Genomic DNA, 23,583 nt, shown 5'->3' on the forward strand with positions numbered 1-23,583 from the left:
TAAGGTTGTAAAAAACAAATCAGTCACACCATTAAAGTTTAAAACTGTTTCTGAAATAGCGACCAGAAATTCAATTCTGCAGCGATAAAAGAATAATAATTAGCAAGGTTCGGAACAACTCTGTAATTAACACTTGAAACAATATTCAAAACTATTTGTACAACTAATTAAACAATTACTAATTATAACAATTACTAATTATAAATACAACTAATTAAAACAATTACTAATAATAAATTCAACTAATTAAACAATTACTTCAATTAGTTTAAGAAATTAAATTAAATTACTTAAAGTAATTGATTTTTTAATTACCATATTTATGAGAGTTACATGTGTTAATAATGAAACCGCTAACTTTTTCATTTGTTTATACACCCTAAGTCATTTTTTGCGTAAGTTTAGCGCTGCTAATGCGCAACCTTAACTTTAAGCGAAAACGCTGCAAAATTTTGGTGAACACCTAATGGTTATGAAAAATGTCATTTAGGTTTCCGCAACCTTAGTTGAGCTAAGCATGAGTAACGAAAGTTTGGTAAATACGCACCCTGTTCTTCAACTAGCTGCTGGGTTCATGCAACTTTACATGTGTGTCCACCTGATGTTTCAGCTGTTCCGCACTTTTCTTTGATTTAATACGTTATATGTTTGAGTCAAGTAAAAATCAAAGATTATGTTTATAATTTCTTTTGTTTTCCTTTCTCATAGTATCATTGTAAAATTAAACAGCTGCCGAAAATATTATTTAGCTTTGAATACCAAAAAACACGGGAGAAAATTCTGCATATCACAGCGTTCTCTGTTGCCTTTAATAAAAAAAATTTTGCTGGTAAACTTAAAAAACATTTAACCCAGGTTGTGGTCTCTCTTAGGTAGTGGCCCTAGGCAATGGTTAAGTTAACCGAAATTCTTGGCCTGTTCTCTACTAAATGTCTAATTTGCAATTATTTTTAAAGCCAAAAAAAAGCCATTATTAAAAAGTAGCTGTTGTAAGAAACTATTTTAAAATATATTTTTACTTAATTAACCACTTAATTTAATGCAAGTAGTAAGTTTGGTAATTAACTTCAAGTTTTGAAAATAAATTATTGTCATCACATTAAAAAGAAACGATAATTCTTGTGCGGCCTTCTGTTGCTGGAACAGATTTAATAAATATGCTGATCGGACTTTCTGAAATTTTTTACAATTCCTAGAATATCATTAACATGGATAAGCAAATGATTTAATATTTTTTGCTGATCCACCCTATTACTATTCTAGATAAATAGCTAAGGATTGAAAGAATAAAGAACGTTTTGAAGGCTGTTATTCAACAGTGACCATTCAATCTTTGACAAATTTTATCTGCGCAAAAATGGTACGTAAAATTTAAGTTAATTTAGATTGAACAGAAAAATAAAAATTAATTTTTTTTTTTTAACGGATTTAAAGTTTTTTTTTGTACATTGTCGATTTACAACTAAAGCAAGATTGTATATCTTTGTTGAAAGAAATTTAGTTATATACTGTTAAATACAGATTAACAATCGACTGTAACTAACGATGAAATTAAATATTTCTATAGCCGTTAATTTTTTCATGATTAATACTTTCAAAAATCAATTTCTAATATCTTTAAGTCAGTAGGATATTTTACGGTTTTCTTTCAATCGAGTAGAATACGCCTGAAAGGTGTCTCTTGCTACTGGCTACTTAAATTTTTACTCATTTGCTGCTCGCGTTATCTTTTACTAAATCTCATGGCGTTTGTTGTTGAACCGCAGGTTCTACGATTCACTGAGTCGTTTTGTTTGATTCGATGAAGTCTAACGGTGAGAACGACAAAGTTAAAGAAAATCTGAACCAGCAATTAACGAACTTGTTTAATTAAATTATTTAAGCTTGTGTTAAACATATCTTAATTTTTCAAAAACCAGATTGGTATGATAACAATTTCGGGAATGTGATAGATAAGGTCAGGTTTTATTTGTTAAATTATGTTTAAAAAATCTATTTTTTAATTTTTTAATTAATAAAATTTATTTTAGCGTTTGTGAATTATTTATTGTTGTTTCTAAAAAAATTAATGTATTTATTTAAAGAGAATCTACTAATTTTGTGTGTTAAAAAAAAAGAGTAAAAATTTGTTTACTTGTTTGCTGTCTGTTTGTTTGTTTTCTGTTTGCTTGTTTGCTTCACTTGCTTGTCTCGGTTACTTGTTTGTTTACCATCTGTTTGTTTGTTCGCATTTTCTTGTCTCGGTTACTTGTTTAGTATTGTTTAGTGGACCTCCAAACTAAAGTCATTGATGTTTACTTTAAAATATAGGAAGCTCCATGTGAAATATAATCATTAAAACTACCTTAAGACTTTATTGATTAGAAATGAAGAGCACTATAAAATTTTCATATCCAGGTTATAAATTTTAACTTGGTAAAAAAAATTCCAGTTATATCATATTGTAAAACCAAATGAAGTAAATGTTTTAAACAAGATTTTACAATATCGACGCAAGGGAAGTTCATTTACAAAAGAAACAACTTAATCAACCTGTAAATACCACGCTGATCATGATTCTTTTGATGAGATCCAAATTTTAGTTCAAAACTAACGATGTTAGCAAAATTGAAAAACGTTGAACTGGATATAGAGCGTTGTTAAATTTAAAAAATCACACGAAGTTTACTTTAAGTTGAACTCCGTGGTGGGGTTAATGAAAAAATTTTTCTACAAAAGTGGCGGCGCAACAAGGTTGGCATGGGGAGAATTAGAAGAATTCCCTTGACTTAAAAATCACATTAGGGTAAGGTGGCCAATATTGTACCCCCTAAGACAAAATTAAAAAATATAGTCAATCTACTGAGTGGAAACATGGATTTTCAATTGAATTTCATAATTTAGGGATTGTTTGTTGTAAAGACGTTAAAAAAACTCAAAATTTAAAAAGCGTTAAATCTCGAAGAATCAAATTAAAAAAATAGCGCTAAGAGTACAATTAAGGAAACTAGATCCTTAATTGTACCGTTGTAATCCAATATTGTACCACTTTCTTGATTTCAATTACTTTACAGCTTTGCAAATATTTTATGATTTTAGATTTAAGGGATTTAAAGAACTGATTAAAAGGAATGGTTTTTATAAAATCAGCAATTAGAAATATTCTGATATAACATAGCATAACATCTAACTGCCCGTAATATAATGAAATGAAGTTTTTTATTTAATAAACTCTATGCAACTTGAACTTTTTTTTCTTCTGGAAAATGCCAAAAACAGGTATCATCACATATGGCACAATTTTTATTTAAATTGTATGCTTACCAATAGGTTAGCTAAGATTAGTATAGAGGAGGAAGGTAGGTATTAAAGATAATTATACTAAATAATGTAAAAAATATATACTATATCTGTTTTAAAAACAACCACACTAAATATTGTAAAATAAAATACATAAAAACATTATTTTTGGCAAAAGTTTCAGATATATTGTATCTGTTTTTGATTAACACCTGCACAGCCAACATGACACCAGCCTTGACATATTGGTAAAACTGAACTAGAGAGTGCATCTTTTTAAGGACTGCTTGTCAATGCAAGAGTTATACTAATATTTTTATTTTTTTGTTTAAGTGGTGAAGTTCGTATTGTAAATGTGGATATTTCTCTAATTGGAATCTCAAAAGGAATTTGTTAAACTTTACACGCATTTTTAGCGGTCAGAATGGTTGCGTCGGTACAATTAAGGATATGCCTTGAGGTACAATTTACGCAACTAATCTGACATTCAGTTAGTTAAAAAATTTGACAACTAAAAATAAGATATTTTAAATTCTAGGTATTTATTTTGAATTTAGATAAATTATGCTTTAACATAAATACACTGAACAAATCATATCTTCTGCTTTTTTTAGTGAAATACGCTTAGCCATAAAAACTTAAATTAAGAAATCTCCAATAACAAACCAATAAGAGCTTACTCTGGCCTTAATGCAGTTGGATGACAAAAAAAAACGGTTGACTCCTTAATTTCATTCAGCAAAGATAAAAAATAAGTTAAAAAATTTCTTGTGGGTTGTAAAAATAACGAGTTATGTTAAAAGTACAATAAAGGCATCGGTACAATATTAGCAACCTTACCCTACATAAAATATGTTTGGGCCTACGGTTTGGAGATCAATGGTCCGAAACTTCCTTGGGAACAAAGTTTCTCTTATAATTTTTTTGAAAATTTTATTATACCAAAGTATAAAGTAACTTTTCTGATATTTTCTGATAATTTCTGATATTTCAGAACAGGCTTCTTATTGGAATGAAAGAAATATTCAAAAAAAAACACCGTAGTTATTTTAACGAACCAGAACATTACTACTTTGTGTATATAAAGCAAAGTATTGAAACAAATAGTGAATTTTGTGATAAAGTACATAAACAACTTACATCACCTTTAAATAAAAAAAAAGATGTTTAGAATATATACAGAAAAAAGAAAAATTTCTTTATGTCACAATTTTACAACGGTAAGTTTTAAGAAAAAGTTCATATAAGCTTGTGAATAAAAATTAATGGTTAGTGCGTATTCAAAATATTTAAAATGTAAATATGGTAATATATAATATTAAATACAATGTAAAACATAATAGCTTCTGGTAATTTAACTATGTGAACCATTAGGTAATACATATCTAAATACAATCAACATTTTAATATATTGCAAAAAATACAACACTAGACACAGTGGTATCCACAAAAATATCGCATTTAACGTGCGCTTGTTTTCTCTGTTTCGTAAGTTCAAATGTAGTAAAGAGCAAAATACCGTTGGATCGACGAGTCTATTTTCAGTAAATTTTGCCGCTGAAAGCATTAGTTATCACACGCAGTCTAGCAACGACAGCTGCAACTGCTGGGCTTCTTGTTCAAGATCAAGCAGAGTATGAATCTATTGTAACACAAAAGGAGTAACTGTTTGGTATTACTTGCATAAAACAAGGAGTGTGTGACAAAACTCAAACATTCTAGAAAGCAATTTACTATGAGCATTTTTTAGAAGACTCTTTACAATAGTGTATTTATATGTATTTAAAAATAAAAAAAAAAACATCGCTTCCTAATAAATGGGGATCTCTAACTTTTGCGTCGGCGACCATTTTAAGTGCTAATTTAAATATTACAAATTGATAATTTAAATATTACAGATGAAGTTTTTGGAAACAAACTATGTACTTAGTTGATCTTTTTATACTGTTTCTATCTTGATTTTTTTTCTATATCATTTTTGTTAGCCATTCATTTCTATTTCTCTTCATGTTATTAAATAATCTAATTTATTATTTAATAATTTATTTAAGAATTTAACCGAAAAATTCTTTACAGATTTTTTTGTGCGTCTGCTTAACCGGTTTTTTATATTTACTTTTATTCAAAAACTAATTATGTTTACAATATATTCATCATCATTTTTTTATTCAGATAACATTAACATGAATGATAAAAAATCTTTTTCTTTCATTAAAATCTATATTTTTCCACCACACCTCCACAGTTTCCGTTTGAAGTTTCCCATTTTCTCACTTCCCTTAAAGAAAACTGTCTGGATTCTACACTGACAATGAGAAAAATATGAATCAAATGCATGATATTCAAACTGGATTTCTTTTTTATGATTTTTTTGTACAATAATTTTCTAATTATATGTTAAATAATTAACTTTTTCTCACAGATAATGACCGCAATTTGTGCAAAATTTCTCGGATATGCGGAGAAACTTTATAATTGTTGCAATGATGATTGTGGTGTCAATTTTGACGAAAGGTAATTAGTCTATATTATTATTTCATTGGTCAATACCTCTGTATTCCAGTCAAAAAATTTTCAGTAATAAAACTCATTCTATGTGAATGAATTTATTAATGCAATATACTAAGTCAATGGTCCGGAATAAAAGGTCAGAGGTCGGACTGAAGTCTTGTTTTTCCGTATTATAGTATATAGTAACTAATTTGTCAGCTACATTCTTCCCCAAATTTCCTCCTCCAATCTCCTTTTCCACCCATTTGATTCGAAAGTTAATGTACTAGATTGAAAATTTCTAATAAGTAGCGATGGAGTGTGAAAGCGATGAAGATAAAATAAAGCGATGGAATATTTGAAATCATTTTACAAAAATCTATAATTATAAAGACTTAGTTGTTCTTACAATTAGTTGTTAGTTGTTGTTATTAGTTGTTCTTACAATTTCCCAATTGTTGTTAATTGTTCTTACTCTCTGATGGATAATTTTTTTACTTTGTCCTGGTGTCTTACTGTAGGAATGAAATTCTGTGTATTAAACTATCCTTACATCCATAAAGTAAAACAATCTAAAACATAAAACGATATAAAACGATAAATCAGTGCGTATGATGCAAATAACATTTTTTACTAATGTATTTTGGCTTTAATCTTTCTTTTTCAGCTAAAGTTATACACAAAATGCATCTAAAAAGAAATTTTAAGAGTGATCGTTCAAACTATCTTATTAACACCAATAACAATACTAAACAAAGAAGTCATAAAATTAACTCGCACGATAAATACGGTTTAAAGAGGCGTTTAATCCACCAAGCCGCAATTGAGTTGAAAAGTGTACTTCAAAAAAAAACGCTGACATCAGCAACAAAATCAATAGTTTTACACAAGATATTTGATTCGAAAGGTGATCCCAGAAAAGAATTACTTGCCAGAGAGATTTTTCGAGAAGCAATGATACCATCGAGGCCAACAAACGGGTTAGTTGGCGATTTGGGAGCAGAAATGCTTAAGCTTTCTATATATTCCAAGCACAGCATCCGTTCAAATGAAGTTGCCTACAAAAACTTTAAAAACAACAAAGATAAAAACCTTACTACAAATGGATTTTTACCGGATGAATTTTATAAAAAAGCATCTCATATTGTTTCTCGTTTGAAAAGTCGAAAAAGACTTGAACAACAACTCAGACACGAAATTGGGGAAATTTTTAAAAAACATCCACCTTTATCTCGGATATTAAAAAATAACAAAACTATGAAGGAATCAGGAAAGAATATCAGTCATTATCGCATTCATACGAGACTAATTCATAAACCAAATCATTTGCCTCTTCAAAAATTAACGGAACTGCACAAAAATAGCATTAAAGATGGAAAGCATGGTGCGGTGTTAATTTCGGTGAAATCTGATAAAAAAACAAATAATTCGATTATTGATAAGCAACGTCAACGTAAAGATTTTGTTATTGAGCTTGACGACGATGAAAACGATCAAAGGAACTTTGATCCGATATTATCACTTATCGAGAGATATGCAGAGTCTCACAACCACGATATCTCAGTTGTTGACGAAGATGAAAACAGTGATGAATTGAGAGATATTGAAGACGGATTTGTTACTTCAAAACGCCGAAGATTTGGTGAAAATTTATTCTTTAACTCTTTAAATGAACAAGAGAGAGAAGACGAAGAAGAAGAAATACCTAGTAACCAATTTAACGATATGGAGGACTCTGATGCAGACCAGTTTTATTCTCATCGTGAGTTAGGATTGCTGACTGATGAAGAAGCTACAGAATACGAAAACCCTCCAATATATGACGATATCATGGACTCAGATGTTATTTTCGATAAAAACGATGAAGAGAAAAGAAGGCGAAGCAAAGTATAGATTGTTTTCCCATTTTTCAAAAATTTTCTCTACTGCTCTATCAAATGAATGGGATTTAAGAAATAGCGATGTATTTTGATTGAACGCTAGAATTTTGAGTCTTCCACGATTGTCCCACGTCTTCCAGGAAAAAGTTGTAGAGAAAATACTTAACTTAGCGCATCATAATATTTATTTTGTTATCAGAATAATAATATTATTTTCATAAATATATCTTTATTTTAATCTCTATAGTATTTTTGAACGTATATATTAGGAATTTAGTAAAAGCAAAGATTAGTTCTTTTATTTAATTAGTAGTTATTTAATATTAATAATAATTTTTTTTTAAAAATAACTTTATAACTTTTATTAAAAAACAAATTTTTACATTAATCGTAATTAAAAATGCGTTTTTGTTTTAAAATGGTGTTACTTCGTTGATTGCGATTTTTGCAATTAAAGTGCAGATTGTCTCTGATTATTTACTTCGATTTGTTTTCAAAAGTTGCATCGTCTTTATTTGCCATTAGTTGCTAAAGGAAAATCAACTAAACTTCTTCATGCAAATTATTACGCTGCTTCATGTGCAGCAGCAATCACAATAATGAGGTCATCACATTACAAGAAAGTAAAAAGTGCTATGAAATGACGTCGTTTCACAGTTCTAACGCCGTAGCAGATTTTTTTTTTTTTTTCTGCAACCAATTGAGAGGTTGGGTTTCTCGGACCCGTCTTTTAGTACTTTGTGACAATGTGTTTTCACGATTTTTGCACTGGGTTTTCTTGTACATTTTTTTATTAATACATCACGTTGCTCTTTGTATTGTAAGAAAAAAATTATTTGAACGCAGCAATTAGGAAATGATGTCACACAAGGACATAAAAACGCAGACTTATTCATACTGTCAAATAAATAATAAGTCAACAAAGGGACACGAAACTCTTTCCATTTAACTCTTTAACCCATACTTCTTTAACCCTCTTACTAGCATCAACACAATCACACCCCAACCCATTCACCCTCCTCCTTCCGCATACACACCTTCTTTAAACACAAAAAAGTTGTTCACAATTTTTTTCAATGACATTACAAAATCCTCTATTGAAAATTCTAATGTTACTAGAATTTGAGATAAATCTCTTTAAACTTCTAGAATTAGTTTCATCATCAGGTTCCTTTTTCGTCTTCCCATTCTATTTGAATCTTAAGTAAATTTGCAAAAGCCATAAAAAGCTAATGGGTTACATTAAGATCCGTTATGGATAGATTACACTATGATTTGCACGATTTCCGTTAACCAAAACGGAGTTTAAAATATAGCAGTTGTGGCAATTGTTGCACTCAACTAAATTTAGATGTATATGTTTAAGTGCTTGCTTGATTGCTTTAGTCTTTTCGATTTAACAAATCTTAGCTGAAGTGTTTAAGTATGCGATCGTTATCTTCACAATATCGCAACCTTTACTATTATTGCCATTGTTACTATTAGTGTTATTGTTATTGTTTTATCATTATTATTATTGTAATTGTTATTATTATTACATTCAAACTTCTAATTTAAGTAAATTTTTTGACCAGACAAAATGGAGCTAATTCTCTTTAAATCTAAATAAATAATTATTTCCAAGAAGTTTGTGTAATTTGACAACCATTCAAAAAATCACACTATTCTTTTTGGTTGATGCACTAGTTAATCAGTTTAATGATGGGGAGGAGCCAAAAAAAATACTCAAGTCAATGAAATGCATCAATTGTCACACATTTACAGGTAAGCGTCACTCTCAAACAAAAATTGTGTTTGTTGATTGTACAAATATAAATAGTATATGTTTGTTTGACAAAAGTTTTACAAAGTTTATTTGGTTCATTGACTTTTATCTTTTAAATATTGTTTTTACTTTAATTATTAAGAATTTCGCGACTCTTTGTCAATATAAAATATTGACTACTTACTATTAAATGTAAGAAGTAACCCTAGTTGACTATCTTACAGAAAACTTATAAGTCTTGTAGGATGGCAATATTCTTATATTATCCTATAGGATATCCTAAAGGATTCGTAAGATCGTAAGTAAAAACAGAAAAGTTGTTTTGTTAATGTTAATTCTGTAAAATATACTTTTTTTCACAAATGAAAAAAAGCACGTTTTTTAACTTCACTCAGATAATTAAAGGAGAAATTAAGAAACGCGCTTTTTTAACAATTTCGTTATAAAAATTTCATTTTCATTTGTTATAACAAGGTATATCCTGTTTAATCTATAAAAACGTTTACATTTTGTTTGGTACATAAACATGTTTAGTACATGTACTAAAAAAAAACAATATCTGCTATACTATTTATTTAGTTTTTAATGTGCAAAATTTATTTTACACAGAATGAAATTTTATTTCAATAAGAAAACATTAATTCCAACTTAAACTTACCTATTACGAATCTAAAATTAAATAGCCTACAGCATCCTATGAGAATCCTATTTTGATCCTTCAAGATCTTTTAAAATATCCTTTTAGATCTTACCTTATCCTATAAGAATTCCTTTAAATCCTACAAGATCCTTCAAAAGGATGCTTATAGGTCTTGCAGGGACTTGTGCAACTCAACCCATAGGATTCTTGTAGGATCTGTAAGATCAGTCAACTAGGGAAGCGCGCCCGCTAATGTTAAAATAAAGAACGCACCAACTCGAAGATGAAATTAAAAAAAAAATGCTGAACTGCGTCTTGTTAAATGCACTGATCTCAAAATATAACATATTTTGAGATCAGTGGTTAAATGTTTACAAAAGTTGTGCAATACCGTGAATAAAGTAAAGAAACGAAAAAATAAAGAATTTGACTTGAGTCATCTCCGTTTGTTTTTTTTTCGAATTTCGAAAAATTTCAAATATGGTAATAAAAAAAGTTAAGAATTTCCGAATATTTAATTACATTTAACTGAAATGCTTAGTTTTTTAACATTTACCTATCAGGAATTAGATGAGACTTGAAGTAATGAGCGTTGAAGTTTTTTGAAGGTTTTTGTCTTTTATAATATAAGAGTTAAAGCTCTGGAATAAAGGAACCCTCTCTCTGCACAGTCATTAAATATAACTTGGATCCATTTGTTAAAAGTTAGGTGATACTAAGAGAAAAACTTAAGCCTTTTCTGGCCTATTGTTGATGAGAAGGTCAAAAAGATGATATGTTCAACTTTTAGCAAATAATTCTAGTGGGTTTTCTAAGTTGAGTTTCTTACCTTAAGTTCTCTTTGGTGACTTTTTTTTCTGCACATTTAAGATTTTTACCCATGGCAGCTTTTGTAAACATCAATGCAGGGGTCGAAAAAAGCCAAGCCAAACAAATGTTTAGAAAAATACCATAGGTTTCTTTTTGAAGACTGCAATTGCTGGATTTCTAATATTGTTGCAGATCATTCAAAAGTCTCAACAACCTCAATTCATCATATGGGGCTCATTCTCCCAAGCTAGCTTCATGTCAAAATTTTCTATAAATTAGAGCAACAAACAGCTGATGTAGATCAAAGCATTTCTTTCAAGAGCAGTGAGAGTCATTTGATTTTTGAAGAGAAGAATTTAATGGAATTGATGCCTTAGGCCATGCACCTGACATGTTACATGGCTCCAGGTGCTTGAATATGCAGTTCTTAAATAAACCTACATCAAGTCAAGTAGTAGTTCCAAAAGATGTGGATGCAAGTTTGCTGGAAAATTTAACTTCAAAAACATGGTGGCAAAATGCTATCCACACAAGATCTTTCTTAAGAGTTTGTTCAATAATTTGCAAGAACTTGATTTCACATATGATTTAGACATAGGATAACTTCATCAATTTTTTTGGCATATATATAGTATATCTGACTGGCATAGTTGGTATCCTAGTTTTTTCCCATTAAGGAAAGGCGAGCAATATGGTAATGTTGACACTTAAGTTTAATGATTTCTTTTCTTCTTCATGATATTAGAGGAAGTTTGCCAGTATTTATTGTTTTGAAGGAATTCTGGATCATTCCAATTCTTTGTTTGATTTTCCAATTAACCATATGCTAACAGAATTTCTTATGATTGAAGCTTTAGTTATTTTTCCTAAACAATAAACTAACAACTATTGTCTAGTTTATACAAATTCTATATATGTTAAAGAAAACTTCTGCTTTATGCAAACATTTAAAAAAGTTGTAACAAATGATGAGCAGCTATAATTATATAACTAGAACAACTATGCAAGTTGGGAGAGTTAGTCAAAAAATTTTTTATCAGTTCAAAACTTTGTTTTGGTCTCATTATAAGTGTTTTGATGTTAAAGGTCTTTATTTTTTAACTACCTAAATAATAAATCTAATTAATAAGAATATTTTGTTGCTTTCTTTTGGCTATTCTAAAATATATTAAAGGGTTTCCTTTAACATGTTTTAGATAAAGGCAGGGGAGGGCTGCACATTGTTTGATTGAGGATTTAGAGAAGTTAGAGCTATTAGAAATGTGTTTGTTATTTAAATACATGAGTGATTTTATATTGTTGTTATTATGTTTTTTAACATGTAACTTTCTGTATTGTAGATTGCAACATGCCTATTGTGTGATACTGCATGTTTTGACAATAATCAAAGATGTTTCTTCCGCCAACTGTTACAACATTTACTCTCATCACTCAGAAACAGACAAACAGACAACTTCTATGTGCTTACAAATAGAGAACTGAACAGATGTTAATCCGTATATATACAGGTAAGATGGTCTCTTTTGAACTAATTGAACCGTTTTGTAATAAGTTATAAGAGTATGTCACCTTTTTGTTTAGATATTTTTACACCTTGCAGGTAAGCATACCAAAGATGACAATCTTTTATCTGACAACTGTCTGGCGAAATCTAGTTTGTTAACAAGGTGTTACTCTATAGCAACATTTTTTCAGATTGTAAAAGAAACAAGTGGTTATTGATCTGCTGTTTGATGAGTCTGCAGAGTGAATAAGATGCTGCATTTTTTAATTTGAAATTGATAAAGCTTGCATGAGTTCCATGTGGTACACCAAAAGCAAAACCCTTGGCTGCCAGCCAGTTTTGTACAACAGCCAAATGAGTTAAACTTTAAACACATTTAATAACACATTAAACAACATTATTAAAAAGAACCACACAAGTTGGTTTTTTGACAAACTTCTTCAGTAAAGTTCAAAGCATCTGCAAACCTATGAAAAAGGATCTTGTTGCTCATTGTGGTAAGACTTTTGAACTATTTTAGCTGTAATAATACCTTGTAAAATATGTATTTGATTTTTTTTCTTTAACTGCTCTGACAAGTGTCTCTGTATTGCTTACAAGCAAATAAAAGCACTTATACTTGCTTTCAAAATGTAGGCTGGTTCTTTAATAGTCATTTATGCAACATTTATGTTTGTTTTGTCTGAGCTGAACAATATTTTCCAAAGAATTTATGCTAGATGATCACCTGTCTTGAAGTTTAACTAATTTAAAAATAACTTAAAGTAGTTTATGTAATTTCTTTTTTTTTAAATCTTATCTTACAACACAGTTTTGATTTTTATGAGTGAAAAATGAAAGTCTTGAAAGGATGAGTTTGTTGGCTTTCTTGTTTATTTAAAATTTATAAGCAATTCTTTTGTTTAAAAGCTTTTTTCACAGTTTTGGAATTTTTTGAAGCTTTTTTCACAGTTTTGAAAAACTTTTTTTACAGTTTTGGAATTCGATGGAGAAAGAAGATAGGGTAAGAAAACCTTGCTTCATAAAAATTGTGCAGAAGATGATGATAGATGAAAATCTTCCAGAAGTCATAAAAACTTGCAAGATTTGTGATTTATTGTTAGATTAAGTTTTCTTAACTCATTTAAAAAAAGTCAATGGTTTTTCATTAAAAAGTTTTTTAAAATTGTTGCTCTTTATTTATGTAGAAAGAATGAAAGAAACAGAAAAATAAAACTTGAAAAGCAGTTAGTTTTATGTCATTTCATGTAATACTTGTTTTTGGCTTGCCATTCAGAAGCAACCTTTTCTGTAGTTTATATACCCCTTTTCTGTAGTTTATAGAATTACACTAAATACTAAATTACCATTGGTTTTTTAAGGTCATTAAAAAAGTAAAATAATTTTTCATCTATTATGTCTATTCCAATGTTAAAAACCAAAAAGCAGCAGTTTTTCTCCAAAATATGTTGCCGAATTTAAATGTAATTATTCAGGTGAGACAAAAGCAGTAATTTTGTTTACTTTTTTTTAAAAAAATTTTGTACGCTAAAGTTACTTGTGGCGATACTCTCATTGAGTTTTCTGATTAATTAAACAGTAATTTTTTGTTGTTTAAATCATAGTTATAAATGTATTTATAACTTGTAACATACCTATTATTACAATCTTAAAAAATATTTTTTGAAAAAGAGAAGAGGACTGTTATGCTAAACTAACATGGGAATGTATTTTAGCGTCTTTTTGCTATAAAGTATAGTCTAAACTTATTTTTCTTTGTATTCTATATCAGTTTTTTATAAATTAAAGCAAAAGCTGTTTTCCTAAAATATCTCATAAAAATATTAAAATTGAAAGTAGCAATAGATAAAATCAGAATAAAAGAAAGTTTTAATAATTGTGTGGCTTTAAGTAAATTTCTTTCTCACTAGTGATAATTTTATGTCATATTTATGAAGTGTTTTTTGGTAATTATTTTTACATTTAAAGATTCCACTACAAATTTTGTGTGGCCCCATGTGACTAATTAAGAAATTTTAAATGGTTTTTTTAGTTTTAGTAAAGGCCTAACCTTGAAATATTTTTTGCTGTTTAGCAAATTTATTTAGAAAAACACTAAAAAATTCCATCTTAGTAATATTTCCATCCTTGACGAAATTATTTTGCTTTCCAAGTTCCAAGAGTATAGTAATTTTGACTCGTAAAAAGAAAACCATTTTTTTATGTTCAAAAAATAAAAGTAAAATCAATTACATGTGTCACAAAAAACATGAAGCAGGTTTTGGGCAAAAATTAGAAGAGAAAAATGCTATGCTGGTAAAATTAAGTTTATAATATTTTAGAAAGTGATGAGTTAGGGTTAGATTTAATTTAAATTGACTTACACTTAACTTGATCTTTTTTTTTTTCTAATCAGGTCGAGGATTGAATTTATAGCTGAAGACAACCTCCATTACTCATGAAAAACTGTGAGAACGAAATTGTAAATGAAAGAGCAAAACACGAAAGGAAAAAAAAAGCTTTTTAATAAAGAAGCTAAATATGGTAATTTTTAAACAGAAAATTTAAATAAGTTTCATATTGGAGGTATTCTACAATGCACTCTGGTCAGAAAGTACAAAACAGGTGAATTCTAAGTCCTTAGAACGTTGGTCTGACTTAACTTCATTTACAAACTGAAAAGTATTTAAATACAAAATATCCAAAAATAAACATCTATTGAATTGAATAATTCTGAAAAAATATATACATTAAACTCTTTGTGAATTTTTCAACAAAGGAAAAAATAAAGAATAAATAATGTAAAAAATGTTAATGTTTATCATAACTGAACATTTGGATGAAATAAAGCAGTTTTTGCTTATTTCATAAATTTATCAAAGGAGCCACAACAATTTCATTCATTTGGTTTCATTCATCTTTTTCTTTTGGTATTTCTGGAACCTTGAGCAATTCAAGAATTTCTTTTGACAAATATCTATGTGAAAGTCGTTTCTTTTATTAAAAACATCTGAACTGTTTTTTAATAAATGGATGACATTGAATGATAAAGTGTTATGTGAAACAGAAAAAGGAATTTTTAAGCATGTAAACATAGTTTAAAAGTGCATAATTTACATTAAAACACTGGCATTTCATATTTTTGATTGTATCACATTCACCACCATAAGAGAAGAAATTTCACACAAAAATGCATGCATTTGAAAACGAAAAATCCAGAATTAAACCTGCTCCTGTTAATATTTGTCAATAAATTTTTTCTTATTTGTTTAAAAATGATTATATTATTCAAAATTGATCTTTAGTATAAAAACGACATGGGACGACAGTATGTAGCATTATAAATAAACAAAATTTTGAACAAAACTATGCCTATTAAACCTATTAACTTTTTTGTAATATACTCTGAGTTAAAAAATCTTTTTAATGTTGTTTAAAAGATAAAGGCCTATAATTTAACAATTAATATATCGATTTTTAAAAAGCTCTGTACTGATTAAAATTTCCATCGTTTTATTCATCTTGTTCATCAAAAACATGTTGTTCAGGAAAAATTTTAATGAAGGGAAAAAGGTCAAACGAGCAAGTAATTAATTTAAAAATGATCTTTAATGAGTAAATTAATTACCTTAAGTAGTAAAGTAATTATAACAGTTTTCTGCTTGTCAAAAGTATTACAAGTATGATCCAAGTATCTGGCATTTTTGAAAAATCAAAAAGTAAATTTGAAAAATTTTTTATAAAAGTTTTAATCTAGAAAAATAATTTCCTTAAAAATACTTCAATTTTTTTTTTTTAATTCTCTGTATGGATTCTTTCTGATCAGAGTGTGTGAAAAAAGAGTGTGATGAAAGAGGACTTTTCAGTGAAACACTGTTTTAACCTCAATTTAGATGAATGCTGCATTGAAGATATTACATGCTCGACGAAATATATATTTCAAGTACTCGAACACAAGACTTTTTCAATTTGCTTTGTGAAAAAATAATAATAATAATAATAATAATAATAATAATAATAATAATAATAGTAATAAAAGTAATAATAATAAAAAAATTCAATAATAGTAAAAGTTAAAAATAGTAAATCAATTCAGTTATTTATATTATCATTCAGTGTTTATGATTGGTAAAAACATGAACTCTGTATTTTTAAAGGTACATAATTTTATATAAAAACATTAAATGCTTGTATATATGTTAACAAATCAAGTTCTTCTCATCACGTTTATGTATTAAAACCTGAAACTTGAAAATATATAAAGTATATATCCAGCAAATTAAACTGAAACATGTTTAATTATATTATTTTCTCAATTTACAACAGTCTTTGTAAAAAAATTTTTTTTTTATAAACTTAGGAGTGTTGAGGAGGAAACATAGGAGTGTTGAGAGGAAACATCATAACAATATCAGAAAAAGCAATGTCTTTGTGAATATACGAATATATTTTGGTGTTCAGTTTTTGTGAACTGGAAAACTAAACGAGTTTACTCTTTTTTACATATTTATGTCAAATATCGTTACTTTTACGAGCGCACAATGTTACTTTTTGGTAAAGATAACTTTAATAAAACGAAAAATGACGGCAAAAAAGATTAAGAAAAGTAAAGAGAAAACAACGAGAAAGCAAAAGTAATAGAAACTACAGGCGAGTCTAGATCTTTGCGATGTTTTTAAATGAAAGTAAAATTGATGCTAGAAATGTCATAATTTGACGTCACCTTCGCATATTAAGTTAGGCTCGTTCCTCTTAAAATAATTTTCAAACTGATTTCTTTTAAAGCAACATTTAAAAATGATGAATTTATCAAAAATAAAAAAAAATGTTTAGAAAACCGAAGCTTTTAAAAAAAAAAGTACATCCTTCTGATAGCACACATAAGCCACAGGAGCTTGATTCATTCGCAACAGATCGATACGATTCTTTCTTAAACGAGCTGGAGTGTGAATCCATTTTTGAAGCAGCATTGTCAGAAATCGGTAATTGCTCTTTGAAAACACACAAAAATTATCTTGCTGATATTTTTAAGAAAAAGGGAAACTTCAGAGCTCCTACTGTATCCCACATTACCAACTTGGGCGCGGTAAAACGTCTGCCGTCTTTCTCTTTTTATAAATATATCTTTTGTTATTTTTGTAAAATATCATTAAGATATCTTTTATGAATAACAAGAATCTAAGAAAGATTATGAGAAACGTGAGCCATCATTGCGCAGCTAAAAGAATTCACCCAATTGTTCAAAGTGATTAGGTAACCTTTTATACATTCCAACATGCACGCTATTTTACTTTATTAATATTAATATAATAATAATAAAAATAATATTAATAAAAGTAATAAAAATGATACTAATCAGAATATTAATAATAATAATAATAATAATAATAATAATAATAATAAGAAGAAGAAGAAGAAGAAGAAGAAGAAGAAGAATAACGTTAATAATAATAATATCAATTATAATAATACAAATAAAAAAAATAAAGATAACAACATTAAAAACAATAATAATAACAATAAAAATAATTAAAATAACAATATAAATATTAATAGTAATACAAACAATAATAATAATAACAATAATAGTAATAATAGTATTATAAATAAAGATAACAATAATAATACAAATAATAATGATAGTATAAATAAAAAAAGTAATACTAATAATAATGAAAATATAAACAAAAATACTAATGTCAATAATAATAATAATAATAATAATAATAATAATAATAATAATAATAATAATAATAATAATAATAATAATAATAATAATAATAATAATAATAATAATAATAATAATGATAATAATGATAATAGTTATAACAATAATAATAATGATAATAATAATAATAATAATAATAATAATAATAATAATAATAACAATAATAATAATAATAGTATAACTAATTATAAATATAATTAGTATAATAATCAGTAATAGAATAACTGATAATTAAAATAATAGTAATAATAATATTAATAGTAGTAATAATAATAATAGTTGTAATTTTGTAGTTCAATATTTATGCATATTATTAGTCAGTGTGTAAGATAAATAAAAACATAAACACTGCTATTCCTTGGTACATAAAAATACATAAAAGTGAGATATACAGCAGACGTTTTACCGCGCCCATTTCAGTTTAGAGTGAATCAGCAGTTCTCTGGTGTTTCCCGTTTTCTCAGTTGTATCGGCATTGTATATTTCGCCTGTATATTTCACGTATATTTAAACATGTATATTTCACCTGTTTTCGAAAAGCGTTTCCCGTTCTCCGACAATGCTGTTTCAAAGATAGACTCACAATCCAGCTCATTTAAAATTGAATCGCGTTTGCTTAAGGCGAATGGTTCAAATCCCCGTGGCGTATCTCTGCTTTCCGAAGGATGTATTTTATTATTAAAAAACTTTGGTATTCTTAAACGAGTTTTGTAAAATTACAAGTAAAAATATTATTAACCTGTTCATTAAAACACTGAGATGTTTTTAACATTTTGGAGATATTATGAGTGGTACAATTAAGTTAAACAGCAGTCTTTTTGCAATAGCTGTTTTAAAGATCACCAGTGCTTGGTCTAAGTAATGATCGGATTGCGTTTGCTATGATCAAAAGCCTTGAATACTTATCTTCTTGAAAGAGCTTTTAACGGCTCGATAACCTTGTGTCTAGTTATTTCCCAGCTCATGAACATGGAAATATTTAAAAGAATGGGTTTTTATAAAATTCAAGAGGAATATTTTTTTTTTTTCATTCACCTGTTTTCTACAAATAGATTTTTTTCTTCAAGCTAAATAAACTAATTACCATGTCATGACAGTTAAATCTCCTAAATTATTTTATGACACGTTGTGGATTAAAATCGAGTAATTGTTGAACTTAAACTTAAAAACACGTTGATCAATACAAAGAAATATAGTTATAATCTTTTAAGTACGTATGGGGTAAATCTTGCTCAAAAACATTCAAAGTGACTTTTCCCAAGTTTCTTTATTTGTACCTAGATTATCAGTATAGAGTGTAGAATCACCTCCACCTTCCCCCAAAAAAGAGTTTCTTCTGGTCTTTCAATTAGGGTTATATATGGACTAGGCGTGAGCATGATAATCTTGGACTGGATTCTCCTGAACTTGTTACTGCAAATGCAGACAGAAAAAGCAAGAATTAATCAAAGGTTAACAATTGTTGGGCGTTTTGTATGACAATTTGGTAGTGCTCTATTTTAAAATGGAAATTCCACTTCTTTCTTGAAATGTCACTGTATTTTATTGCAAAAGTAATTATGTTCACGTTAAAAACTGTCGTTTTGTTTTGACGTCACGTACTTTTAACGATCAGTTTAGTATATTAATGTAAATATATGCAGATACACCGTTTTTCAATATTCTTTAAACTTTCATATGCCAGCTATTTTAACCAACCAAGTGCATGTCAAAAGTGCGCACCACAACCTTTTTCATTCTAGAGTTAAGTAAAGATTGACGAAAGAATAACGAAGTTATTTCTAAAACAAAAAAGCTTGCAAAAGGTTGCTAATTCTAATTTATGCATAAGTTTTATATGGTGTTTGCATGTGTTTGTTCGTACAAGTTGTCTAGTCTCGTTTTGTATGGAACTTAGTTATGAGCACTTTGGAGCTAGGCGAATAATATTGGTCCCACTTAGCAGTTGAAAAACGGGTATTGCTAAAAGACTACTATTTAAGCTAAATGTACTGTCTAATATCTCCAAACTACTAAAAAAACATCATAGTGTTTTGATGAACAGATTAATAATACTTTAAATTTTAATTTTACAAAACTGTTTTTAGAAAACTAAAGTTTTTTAACAACAAAGTACATTCTTCGGAAAGCAGAAATACGCCACGGGAATTCGCCTTAAACCAATTCGCCTTAAACTAATACGACTCGTTTTTAAATGAACTGGATTATGAATCCATCTATGAAACAACATTGTCAGAAAACCTTCTTCTTCTTCTTCTTCTTCTTCTTCTTCTTCTTCTTCTTCTTCTTCTTCTTATTATTATTATTATTATTATTATTATTATTATTATTATTATTATTATTATTATTATTATTATTATTATTACTATTATTATTATTACTATTATTATTATTATTATTATTATTATTATCATTATTATTATTATTATTATTGTTACTATTATTATTATTATTATTATTATTATTATTATTATTATTATTATTATTATTATTATTATTATTATTATTATCATTATTATTGTTATTATTATTATTATTATTATTATTATTATTATTATTATTATTATTATTATTATTATTATTATTATTATTATTATTATTATCATTATTACAATTATCATTATTATTATTATTATTATTACTTTTTTTGTTTTTGTTATTTCTATTATTATTACTATTATTAATACCATTACTACTCATAATAGTATTTCAACTCTGAAATGGTCTTTGGCTACATATGATGAGTTTCGCTTGGTTTGGGCACAAAAAGGTCTTAGTAATAAAAGGAACAAATGTTGCATATATTTTCTGTTTTGAGGTATTTCTTATTTTTCATACAAGTGTTCTTGATAGAATGGAAAATGAGATTTGTTGAAGATTAAGCAATTCAGTTTACAATTCACAAATTATCCATAAACAATACTAGAGAACAATACTTGTTTGTTAAAATGATTTCTACAGTGGTTACACTTTCTTTGTTTAACTTTTTATAAATTTATCTTTTAATTTACTTTTTAAAGATATTAGAAAACATCAGAGTATTCGCTGTATTTCGGATGAAAGATCGATTATATTTCTCTCAAGAGTAAATTAAATCATGATTGCACAGCAAAACGCGTTCCAAAGTTTAATCTCAGTGAGCAGGTATCGTTTTTTTTTTTTTGCATTCCTTCATGCATGTCCGTTTAACCATCCACTATCCTTTTTCTCTTCTCACAGTACACAGAGGTTGGCCCATCTGAACTTGTTAGCGAAGGTCGACACGGGTATAAAATTTTAAGAAATAGTCTAAAATAAATAGCATATTTAGCAGAAACTATCAACACTAAAAGGAATGAGCCAGTCTAGGTGTTTGAGAAACAGGCTAGTGTTTTACAGAGCAGTCAGTGGATGGACTTTAAAACACCTAAAAATGTCAAATTAAAAGTGAATATTGACACTGGCTTAAACAAAAGAATGAGACAAGAATGAATTGCTCGATCCGTAGAGATTGTCCACTATAAAACGAATATTGGCACAGGCTAGAAACTCGGGGATAACACATGGGTTACACTGAACAGTCAAAAGATTCACTTTTAGCAACTTAGAAGTGTGAACATTTAAAAGAAATACTTACAGACACAGGCTAGACTATTGAGAGTTAGACTAAAGTTTTATTGACCAGTCTTTTAACCTTCATAGAAATGCTAATCTAAAGCGTAATTTTGCATTGGATAGAAATTTGAGAAAAATCTAAAAAGAGGTCTAAAATGAGGTCTCACCCATCAAGAAACGATGTCAATATCAAAACTATGTTTGACGCAAATAAAAGCCTTTTGAGATTGTTTGAAATTTCACGGAGCAGTCAGCAGTTGGAATTTTGCCCACTTGAAAATTTCAGTTTTGAACACGAATATTGTCACAGGATTGAAGTTTGAGAATCAGACTGGACTTACACTGAGCATTCGGCAGTCGGACTTTGATCCTCTTAGAAGCGTCAAAGCAAAACGATTATTGGATCAAGCATAAAGTTCTAGAAAAGAACCGTTCATTCAGCAGTGACGGTCAGTTCTAAAACGATTATTGACACAGCCTAGATCTTTAAGAACCAGGCTGGATTGGATGGCTAGGAATGGATACTAGGCTAGAAATGGATACTCTTTCATGCTAATGTAATAAAAGTTTATGGTGGAGAAGATGTAAAAAATATATCCAGCTAGCAAAACTGAAACATGATAATTTTTAACAGTTTCTCAATTTTCAAAAAACCTTTTAAATAAAAATTTTTATAAACTTTAAAAAGGTTTTAAAAAAATTATTAGTACTTAGCAGTGTTGAAAAGAAACGTCATCACAACGTCAGAAAAAACAATCTCTATATGAATATACGATTATATCTTGGTGTTCAAGTTTTGTAAACTACAAAATCTAATGGAGTTAGCTCTCTTAAATATTTATGTCAAATATTTATGTCAAATATCGTTAGTTTAACGTGTGCAGTAAGTTACTTTTTCGTAAAATTAGCATTAATAAAACGAAAAATGACGGGAAAAAAGATAAATATAAGTAAAGAGAAAGCAAAGAGAAATCAAAAGTAAAAAAAACTATAAGCGAGACTAGATGTTTTAGATGTTTTCAAATGAACTTAATTTGATGCTAGAAATGACTTAATTTGACGTCACCTTGTTATGTTACATAAGGCTCGTTTATCTTAAAAAGTTATTCAAATTGAATTTTTTAAAGCAGCTATTTAATTAGCAAAATACTAATATTTTAAAAACTTTAGTTTTTTCTAAAAATATGAGAAATCCTTTTGGTTTTTTTAAAAATAAAATATATCCATCGGATGCACTGATCGTGGATTCTTTCGCGATCGACCGCTACGATTCGTTTTTAAACGAACTGGACAGCGAATCCATATACGAAACAGACATGAGAGAAAAAGATGAATGTCGTTCGAAAAAATTCGAAAAATACTCTACTGATAAAAAAGGAAACTTCAAAGCTTCTGCGGTTTTAATGTTTTCTGAATTGGGTTCGGTAAAATTGTCTGCTGTCTTTCTCTCTTCATAAATGTATTTTTTGGTATTTTTGTAAAATATCCTTAAGATTTCTTTTATGAATTACTAGAATCTTAGAAGGATTATAAGGTGCGCTCGTCATTGTTGCACACCAAAAAGAATTTCACCGATTATAGAAAGGGATTAGGTAACCGTTTTTACATTCCAACATGCACGCCGTTTTACCCATCTATCTTCCTTTTCACTTCTCAGAGTTCACGCTTTTCTTCTTTTTTAGATCGATAATCAACGACCAGTGCAAACCCGAAACTAAAACATTTTTTTTACTTTTTTTATTTATTCACTCGTTAAATGTTTTAAAAGTGTTTATTGGTTTTCTTTAATAATAACAATAATAATAATATAAAAATTAATAAAAACAATGATAATTAAAAACAAAAATAAAATAAACAATAATACAATAAAAGATATCAAAATTAATAATTATAAAAATAATAATAATAATGTCA

At 28.0% G+C, this 23,583-nt stretch overlaps 1 protein-coding gene and 2 long non-coding RNA genes across 4 annotated transcripts; all 3 read left to right on the forward strand.

The window, feature by feature from the left end:
• The first annotated feature begins 1,753 nt into the window (after window positions 1-1,753).
• Window positions 1,754-7,931, forward strand: LOC149877139 (uncharacterized). The gene is made up of 3 exons (XM_090073535.1): window positions 1,754-1,957; window positions 5,702-5,793; window positions 6,437-7,931. The coding sequence occupies exons 2-3, from the start codon at window positions 5,736-5,738 to the stop codon at window positions 7,660-7,662; spliced, it is 1,284 nt and encodes a 427-aa protein (XP_089929661.1). The 5' UTR covers window positions 1,754-1,957; window positions 5,702-5,735; the 3' UTR covers window positions 7,663-7,931.
• A 2,496-nt stretch (window positions 7,932-10,427) lies between these two features.
• Window positions 10,428-14,586, forward strand: LOC149877140 (uncharacterized). Of its 2 annotated transcripts, none has more exons than XR_016447797.1 (4): window positions 10,428-10,537; window positions 12,205-12,372; window positions 12,446-12,865; window positions 13,342-14,586. It is a non-coding gene; the product is annotated as an uncharacterized LOC149877140 (long non-coding RNA). The 2 variants fall into 2 exon arrangements; XR_016447796.1 differs by lacking the exon at window positions 10,428-10,537 and adding an exon at window positions 11,857-11,950.
• Window positions 14,587-22,747: 8,161 nt separating this feature from the next.
• On the forward strand, window positions 22,748-23,422 carry LOC149877141 (uncharacterized). Its single transcript, XR_016447802.1, has 3 exons — window positions 22,748-23,093; window positions 23,184-23,261; window positions 23,352-23,422. It is a non-coding gene; the product is annotated as an uncharacterized LOC149877141 (long non-coding RNA).
• The last annotated feature ends 161 nt before the right edge of the window (window positions 23,423-23,583 follow it).

Source organism: Hydra viridissima, unplaced genomic scaffold (genome assembly GCF_058129835.1).
Source record: "Hydra viridissima isolate aposymbiotic clone 2 unplaced genomic scaffold, HvirCarnegie_v1 scaffold_16, whole genome shotgun sequence".
Lineage (NCBI taxonomy): Eukaryota > Metazoa > Cnidaria > Hydrozoa > Anthoathecata > Hydridae > Hydra > Hydra viridissima.